Here is a 9,799-nt window from a genome sequence, read left to right as displayed (position 1 = left end):
GCGCTCCACAAGCCTACTTTATAACAACTATAAACTTAAAAAGCTGCATTACATAAATACATAGCACTACCGAAACCCTATTACACTTTTTGTCGAGATTGGATCTGGTATATAACGTGGACGCTGTGCCCCTTTGGAAACTATTCTTATGAAAACACATTATATGTGAACGAATGAACTGCTATCAACTTTTATAGATTATAATTACTAAACAAGCTTGCTTGGGATGCATACTGTGAACCAGTATATGTTGTAAATTGTAGATCATGCCTGTAAAAATGGCGTGTACCTGCTATTGCAGAAATATATTATTATTATTATTATTATTATTATTAGTCGCTCGTGAAAGCTGGTGCGCTCTTAAGGACCAAAAGTTACCTATAGACGTAGCTTATATCGATTTCAGCAAAGCCTTCGACAAAGTTCCGCATAACCGGCTGTTATATAAGCTAAGGAATGTCAGGATTGGAGGCAATCTATTGATGTGGATAAAAGACTTCCTAGTTGGGCGTCAACAAAAAGTAAGGGTGAACTCCAAGTTGTCTAGCTGGGAAACTGTGCTTAGTTGAGTCCCCCAGGGTACAGTTTTGGGGTCAGTGTTATTCCTCCTGTACGTAAATGACCTCCCTCGTCTACTATCGTCATCGGTCTTACTCTATGCTGATGATGTCAAGATATGGAGAGCGATACAAAGCAAGGGCGATAGCTTAGAACTCCAAAATGACCTGGAGAGATTATCTGAATGGTCCCAAACCTGACAATTACCGATAAATACTTCCAAGTGTATTGTGATGCATATCGGCCACCAGGGTACAGATACATACACGATAAATAACACTGAGTTACCTATTGTCCAGGCACACAATGACTTAGGCGTCATCGTTAGTCAAGACTTAAAGACTACTACACACTGCCGTGCAATAGTCGCCAAAGGTTTTAGAACTTTATGGTCCATACGCAGGGCTTTTAGGCATCTTGACGCTCAAACGTTTCTGACTTTGTATACAGTGCTCGTACGTCCTAAACTTGAGTACTGCATACAAGCAGCTAGCCCCTGCCTAAAAAAAGACAGTGAACTCTTGGAAAGGGTTCAGAGAACAGCAACTAGGCTGATTCCCGGAATAGCGAAGCTCCCGTATGGTACGAGACTGACCAAGCTAAACCTATTCCTGCTGTCATATAGAAGAATCAGAGGCGACTTGATTACAGTTTTCAAGTTGCTTAATGACAAATTTTCAACTGATATGCCCTCATTTTTCTTGTCTTCCAAAACAGAAAATCTACGAGGACACTCCAAAAAAGTTCACAAGCCCAGAACGAATTACTTGTCAGCTGACTACCGACTTTCCCATCGAATCATCGAGTGGAATTCATTACCTCAGCACGTGGTTGAGGCTCCATCCGTCGACTCCTTCAAAAGAAAGTTAGATCAGCTGAGAGACCATTGATGATGCAACGGATGTTCTAGTTTTAAAACTAGCTACCAGTAGCACCTTCTATATTCGATCGTTCCCAGTCAGATAGAAATCAGAAGTCAGACGAGAAGAGGCAGGAAAGATATATTTGATTCGTTACCAATATATCGAGGACCTTTTCTATAAGCTGGCTAATGAAACGTAGGAGCTGTGTCCCACGCCGTGTTGAAACGTGATCTGGTGCGGATGCATGACCGAAAGCCTTCAGTTAAACAAGTCCACTTAAACAACATGGTCAGCATCCAATGTCGAACACTTAATGAGCTATTGATTTTGGGGAATTATTTACGGCTACAGATCACTCCCCCCCCTAGTGAGGTAGTGATGCCCCTAAGACGTGACCAGCCAGAAGTTTGAACCCAACGAGTTTGTCGTTGGTAAACACTCTTCTGATAGCTTGCTTCGTTTAGCAGCGTCTGGTCGTCTTTCCTTAAACTATGGGACCAAAATGTACAACGTAGCAATAAAGAAATATAGTACAATGAAAAATTCCGGTTCCTCGCGAAACTTCGTCGTTCTTTTCCAGCCGTCCTGGAAAAGAGGAAAAATAGAACGTGTGAGTGCATGTCAAAAATACACTCGTACTTGCGTAGGGACACAAGATGAACGGGAAAAAAATGAATAAACTAATACACTTACAAAAAGCGTAAAAGCGATCGGAAAAAATGGTTTTCTTTTGGTTTTTTTTTATATATATAAAAATATATATATATACGCTCAAAAAAAAATAAAAATGTTTTTTTTTTGTTTTTTTATATAAATAAAAAATGAGCATATTAAAAAAAATTTTTATAATAAACTATGAAAGGGTAATTCAAGATAAAGCTTATGTCCTACGTGCAATATTCGTTAAGATGTTCTGGAAATCTTACTCGTCTTCCAGAACGCGTTGTTTTAGGTTTATCTATCGACGTTGACGAAGTATCAAGTTGTGTGTCGGCTGTCGTGTAGGGTACTACGAGTGTAGTAGCTGTGTCGTTTGCTTGTACCGAAGGAAAATCGACGTAGCTAGGGTTTCCTTCTAAGTACGCTGCTTTGAGTCGGTCGACACTTAAGCTATCGTTCGTACCGTTCTTATCTACTACATAGTACTTAGGTTCGCGTTGAAGAACTTTGAAGGGTCCTTCGTACGCTGATTCGAGGGGTCGTCGATGTGAGTCTCGACGAACGAAGACGTGTGTGCTATGTCGTAATTCGGGTTGAACGAAAACATCAGTTGATTGAGGTCGAGTGTGAGCAGGTTTAACTGAACGCATAGCGTTTGTAAGCCTACTCGTGTAAGAGTTTAGGTCCATGTTCAATGAAGAAGCTGAAGGATCTATGAATTCTCCTGGTAGTCGGAGTGTCGTTCCGTAAACGAGTTGAGATGCCGTGTATCCAATGTCAGCTTTCACTGCATTGCGGATACCTAGCAAGACGAGTGGAAGAGCGTCTGTCCACTGTGAAACGTTTGAAGCTGATAATGAAGCTTTTAGTTGTCGATGAAAACGTTCTACCAACCCGTTTGCTTGTGGGTGGTAGGCGGTCGTTCGGAAGCGCGTGATTCCTAATAGTGTGGTCAGACAACGGAAAAGTCCAGATTTGAACTGGCGTCCGCGGTCTGTAGTGATGGTTGAAGGGCAGCCGAAATTTGCTACCCATCGTTCGACGAAAGCGCGGGCCACGGTTTCAGCAGTAATGTCCTTAATCGGTACTGCTTCTGGCCATCGAGTGAAACGGTCTACGCATGTTAGGAGATATGAGTATCCGTTCGAGTCGGGTAAAAGTCCTACCAAATCTAGATGGACGTGGTCGAAACGAGCGTCAGGGGTCTTGAAAGAGCCTAAGGGACATTTGTTGTGTCTTATGACCTTAGATTTCTGACGGCTTACACAGGAGCGTGCCCACTCCCTCACGTCTTTATTCATGCCAGGCCAACAAAAGCGTTCGGCTAAAAGTTTGACTGTTGCGCGAGCACCTGGATGAGAAAGATTGTGCAACGTATTGAAGACGCTGCGTCGATAATGTTTTGGTACTATTGGACGATCCCTACCTGTAGATGTGTCACAGAGTAAGGTTTCCTTACCTGTTCCCATCTGCTTAATACGTAGTTTAAGAGTTGTCGAGGATAACTCATGCTGAAGATCAATGTCTTCTTTTTGAAGCTGAGCGAGTTTAAGAAGGTCGAGTCCTTAGAAACTGTTCAAGGAACTAATTCGAGACAAGGCGTCTGAGACTACATTGTTAGCTCCAGAAATGTGTTGTATGTCTGAAGTAAACTGCGAAATGTAGTCGAGTTGTCGAGACTCTCGCGGTGAGTACTTGACTGAAGATGAATTTGAAGAGAAGGTAAGAGGTTTGTGATCGGTAAAAAGCGTGAATTCTCTTCCTTCGATGGAATGTTGAAAATGCCGTACAGCACAATACATAGCTAGGAGTTCCCTACCGAACGTGCTGTACCTAGATTCCGCGTCTAACAACCGTCTGGAGAAAAATCCTAAAGGTTGCCATGAGTTGTTAACCCATTGTTGTAAGACTCCTCCGATTGCTGAGTCAGATGCGTCTACGGCGATACTAATGGGCGCTTGAGTGTCCTGATGAGCAAGCAGGGTTGCTATAGCGATGTGTTCCTTAACTGTGGAGAATGCTTTACAGTCTGTGTCGTCTAAACTAATTGATTTTGCATTTCCACGAAGCTGATCGGTTAACGGTTTCATAAGGGATGCGCATTTGGGTATGAACCGTCTGTAGAAACTTACGAGTCCGTTAAAAGTTCGTAAGTGCTTGATCGTGGTCGGTTCTGGGTAATCCAGAATGGCCGCCACTTTGCTCCTAAGGGGTCGGATGCCTTGGGCATCAATAGTGTGTCCTAAGAAATCTAGGGAGTCAGTTCCGATTTGACATTTCTGAATGTTGACAGTAATGCCATGCCTTTGGAGTCGATCGAAAACAACGTCCAGATGCTTGAGATGTGATTCTCTGTCCGGACTTGCTATTAGACAGTCATCAACATACGCATGTACGAAGTTGAGACCTCGGAAGACGTCGTCTATAAACCTTTGGAAGGTTTGAGCCGCATTTCTTAAACCAAAAGGCATTCGTAGAAATTCGTAAAGACCGAAGGGAATGATGATGGCGGTTTTAGGAATGTCGTCAGGTGCCATCGGGATTTGGTTATAAGCTTTGACCAAGTCGATTTTCGAAAAGACAGTTGTACCTTTCAAGGTAGCTGTCAAATCGTGAATATGAGGCAGCGGGTAACGATCGGGAATGGGTTTTGCATTCAGACGCCGATAATCACCAGTTGGCCGCCAATCATTGCTGTCCTTTTTAGGGACCATGTGCAATGGGGATGCCCATGGACTATTCGATGGTCGAATTATCCCTAGGTCCATCATGTGGTCGAATTCGTTTTTAGCTAACCTAAGCTTCTCGGGAGCGAGTCTTCGTGCTTTCGAAAATACAGGTGGTCCTGTAGTCGAGATGTGATGTGTAACATTGCTGGTTACACAAGGTAATTTCGATTGCGATTGGTATATCCCGGGGTATTTGTCGAGTACTGATTGGTACAATGTGTCTATGGCGTGCTTAATCGTGACTGGGGATAACCTGCAACCAGAACAAGGAGTTACGCAAACGGATAACTTAGTGTTTCCGTCTATTAACCTTCGTGAGCGTGTGTCGATGAGTAGATTGTGGTATTGTAACAGGTCTATACCAATGATTGGCATAGAGACATCTGCAACCACGAAAATCCAGTGTATGGGTTTGCGTAAACCCACGTTAAGGTAGACGTACCTTTTACCGTAAGTAGCGATCGGTTTTCCGTTTGCCGCCTGTAAACTTAAAACAGACTCTCGAAGTCTGTCGTTGGAGTTCGCGGGAAGAACGCTAATTTCTGCGCCGGTGTCGACGAGGTAGCGAACTTTCGTAGTCACATCCGTGACGTATAACAGACGGCTATGTTCGCCGGCTACGGTTGCCGTTAACGCGTGCCGGCTTGGAAGTTTCCCGAAATCTTATTCGTGTCACTCGATTTTGAGGTCGGATAATTGCAGGGCTTCCTGCAATTTCTAGAGGATTTACCGTACTGATTGTGATACCAGCACCAGTCGGGGTTGTCTGTCTCTCGACGACGAGAGACAGATCTCTTACGTGAAACGCTCCTACGTGAGGATTTTGACCGACTACGGTCATTACGAACTCTAAGATATCTTGTAAGCATGTGACATAGTTCGGCCATGTCAGTCGAGGTCGATTGGGGTTTTTCTTTGATGGAAAAAACCTCGGCCTTAGAAAATTTGGTGATTTCCAAGATTCGATCGGCAGATGCAGCTAGTTCATCTATGGCATTGTTTTGAAATGAAACAAGCACTGCCTGCACCTGTTGAGGGAGTTTAGACAAGTTGTCTAAATAGGCCATCATCGAAAGTTCGTTAGCCGATGACTTCTCTCATTCTAAGCAACACGTCCGTCGCAGAACCATGTTGCAAGTCGATATTGTTAAGGAGTTGGTCTAACCGTTGTCGATCAGTTAGGTCTCCGAGTTTTAAAATCGATAGTTTAAGCGTTTCGTAAGGTTCTGGAACATCACTAGTAAACATACTAGGTGTTACGTACCTGTTAAACTCGCGCGGTAACGCCTTAACTACCGCGAGGAAACGTGTGTGCGAGTCCGTGATTCCGTGCATGCAAAAATCGGCTTCTGCATAGCAGAACCAGGACTCGATATTGTCGGGCCAAAATGGCGTTAACTGAATCGAAATAGGGGGAATAGACTTAAACTTAAGAACCTTAGGAGAGTGTTCCGTCATAGTAATATAGATAACGAAAAATGTCTAATTAAAATATATCCGAGAAAAAAAATTCGCGAAAAAAAGTATATCACAATATATAAAATTCAAATAAAGAATAACAATGAATAATAATATTCCAAAATGGAACAGACTCACAGTATATTGACTTGGTGTACCAGATCACGTCGGTCTCACCAATGATGACGCAACGGATGTTCTAGTTTTAAAACTAGCTACCAGTAGCACCTTCTATATTCGATCGTTCCCAGTCAGATAGAAATCAGAAGTCAGACGAGAAGAGGCAGGAAAGATATATTTGATTCGTTACCAATATATCGAGGACCTTTTCTATAAGCTGGCTAATGAAACGTAGGAGCTGTGTCCCACGCCGTGTTGAAACGTGATCTGGTGCGGATGCATGACCGAAAGCCTTCAGTTAAATAAGTCCACTTAAACAACATGGTCAGCATCCAATGTCGAACACTTAATGAGCTATTGATTTTGGGGAATTATTTACAGCTACACCATCATTGCCAGGACTAACACAGGCCATCAAGGCTCCTGTCCTTTCCAAACTGGAACTGAAACTGAATTCGGTTACACAACATCAGAAAACGATGCCATCAAAAAGAAAACTTTCCTTACTGAAAAGGATTCACTCTGTAAATTCCTAGTTACCCACGAGTAAGTGGGTAGAACACCTAATTGATAGAAATTGATGAGTAACAAACACATTATGTAACCATTACATCGTTTAACATTGATTGATGTAACAGTTTAAATAACTCGGTCGTTTATTGGTTGAAAATAGAAATATTATAAAACAAGCAACTAGGAACAAAAAACTTATGAACAGTATGTTAATGATAAGGTTATATTTCTTGTAAAAATATCTACTAACTGATTACAGCACAAGGACATGAATGTATTGTAAAGCAGTATCCAATGAGGCTAACTTGTGACTGCCAATGAACACTTACAGGTGTTTCGGGCTTATCACAGGCGAAAACAGATGAAGTTATACACTAGTTGTTAAAGCCGAGAATCCTGAACATCTTTTAGTCACGTGATCTGCATTTATAGTAAACAAGATGGCTCGACATCGATCTTATCATATGACTGCTGGCTTGCATGAAACGCGAGCTCTCTCAAAACTTGTCTGCCACTTGCCGAAATTCTCCAAGTCTATAAAGTAATAATTCTGAATTCGATGACACGAATCTCAGGAACACAATTTGTGGTCCTTACCGTTCGCATTCGACCTTCTAAATGTTTTAGCAAATTTCGGCTTTAACTTCGAGCACACCTATTGTGTGTTTACTAGAGTCACTAGAAAGTTGAGGTTGTGGGGAGTAGTGTAACGTCGTGTACTATATTACACCTACATAGTTTATTCTAGTTTCTGGACAAGCCAATTCACCTATAATGTTATGAGTCATATTTTGATCTTGTTAATTATTCGCTTATCGACCTTGACTATATTTTTTATATGAGCGCATGTGTATGCACATTTCGTATCTTATTCATCGCATGTCTGTCATTCATCTTTGTCTGACTATAAATGTTGATTAATGCTTGCTCATAGCGAGTTGGCTTCCCAGCCATCTCCACTATGCGTCATCTTTCCTTCGCTTGCTTACATTTGCTAATGTGCTCACTGCCTTCTAGCCCATGTTATTTATCAATAAAAATGTAGTTGCTGCTTCCCTTTGTCTTCTGATATTATACACCGTTTACGATGATATAATAACGGTTATCGAGACGATCGATTAACGAAGCACTCCACTACAAGGTCCTCTGGACAATCCATGCGTTCTAGTTCTATTTGACAACTCTCTGCTTCAATTGCTAGCCTACGTTAGGTTTTTGCGCCGTTTTCATACTAGAACCTTCAAGCGAATTTTTATCAAAACTCGGCTAACTTTGTGTGTCCTGCAAAACAACTGATCTAGGGTATCTTGTACTCTACGATAGCCAGACGATGGTGGCAGCATGATGCATCAATCTATGGCTTCTTGACTCTTCCCTTTACAATAACATGTCGAGAATAGGTGTCAATGACCGTCATCTCCTACTTTGGAATCCGTAAGCATTTCAAAATACTTGACAAGAGTTCAGTGATTTGCATGTTAACCACCAAATCTGCATCGTCCTACCTTCGGAATCATAGGACTGCATAGCTAAATGACGAAAATACCTCTTGTGATTGCTATCGCATTCGAGAAATTGGAGACCCTGCATAGCAGAACAGACTGCAGACATGAGCTTTAGAACATGAATCATTTTAGTTAAGAATTTGTCTACACGATGGCCGTCATTCATCTCGAATATGTAAATAGAAAGATGTGAAATATATTGAGCGGCTCGAGTTCTTCCATTAACAAAGAATTTTTAAGACTTTATCCACCTCAGTCTGATTTGAAGGTATATTAGATTTGAAAATCCTCATTTACTCTATCATTGAACATTTCTATTAACAAAAATTTCTCAATATAATTTCCTTCCAGTGTTCTCAACGTGATCAAATGAAATTTTGTCTTTGTAACCAAGATCTACATTTTTTCTTTTTACCTATCAAATGTGGTCACGTCACACTTGCTCGTAATTCGATAGTTGCGTTACGATGCCTCCTAAGTCGACTGCTTCTAAGAGCGAACACAAACCAGTGAGTACAAAAGCCTCAATCGAAAACCAGTCTTGTGCACTAATTTTCAAGGAGTTCTTTAAGAAATATCAAGCAACGACACCCAAGCGATTACGTATTTTGGATGTATACCTTGTGTATATATTTCTAACTGGAGTTATTCAGTTCGTGTACTGCTGCCTAGCTGGGACTTTTCCATTCAATGCTTTCCTATCTGGATTTATATCTTGCGTTGCTTCGTTCGTTCTGGCCGTTTGTCTAAGGATGCACGCAAACCCTCAAAACAAGAACGTATTTGTCCCTTTCTGTCCTGAAAGTGCTTATGCGGACTTTATCTTTGCTCATATTATTTTACACCTCGTTGTTTTTAACTTCATTGGGTAAACGTGTTATAATTGTTTCTCGTCAATGTCTGAATGTGATGGTACTGTAACCTAGTGGATTCTCAAATTAACTTGTTTGTAAATTGCTTTTTCGTTATTGATTGGTCGGACATATCAATTAGTGTGTGTATCTCCAAGCAAATGCACGTTTAATTTTTTTTGCGTGTAATTAAACCATATATTTCTTACGATATTCTGTGTTCTCCCCATAACGTGTGGACGGCCATGCGTTTATTTTATACACGTGTTCATATAACCACTCACATACATTAGGTTCACCATGTGAATTATTTAGAGTCAGTGTTCAGAATACCGTTTGGAAGTTATTAGCAATTAACACCTCTGATCTTCTACCTATTGTTTCAATTGGGATCCCCTTTACTCGTGCCAAATCACTGGTTTCATATTTTTGGTATGGTCGTTGTGATTGAGAAAAACTTACTAGAAGCTGGTGAGTCAAAACCTACCATTAGTCAATAATTGCATTGGTCATCGGTCCAAGTCTTTTCAATTGACTTCTTC

The 9,799-nt window shown here is 41.4% G+C and overlaps 1 protein-coding gene across 1 annotated transcript; it reads left to right on the top strand.

The window, feature by feature from the left end:
• The first annotated feature begins 8,841 nt into the window (after positions 1 to 8,841).
• Positions 8,842 to 9,468, top strand: Smp_020770 (defender against cell death, putative). The gene has a single exon (XM_018790513.1). The coding sequence runs from the start codon at positions 8,874 to 8,876 to the stop codon at positions 9,276 to 9,278; it is 405 nt and encodes a 134-aa protein (XP_018646242.1). The 5' UTR covers positions 8,842 to 8,873; the 3' UTR covers positions 9,279 to 9,468.
• Positions 9,469 to 9,799: the final 331 nt, after the last annotated feature.

The sequence above is a fragment of the Schistosoma mansoni genome, assembly GCF_000237925.1.
Source record: "Schistosoma mansoni, WGS project CABG00000000 data, supercontig 0080, strain Puerto Rico, whole genome shotgun sequence".
NCBI lineage: Eukaryota > Metazoa > Platyhelminthes > Trematoda > Strigeidida > Schistosomatidae > Schistosoma > Schistosoma mansoni.
This window is presented reverse-complemented; position numbering and strand designations above follow the sequence as displayed.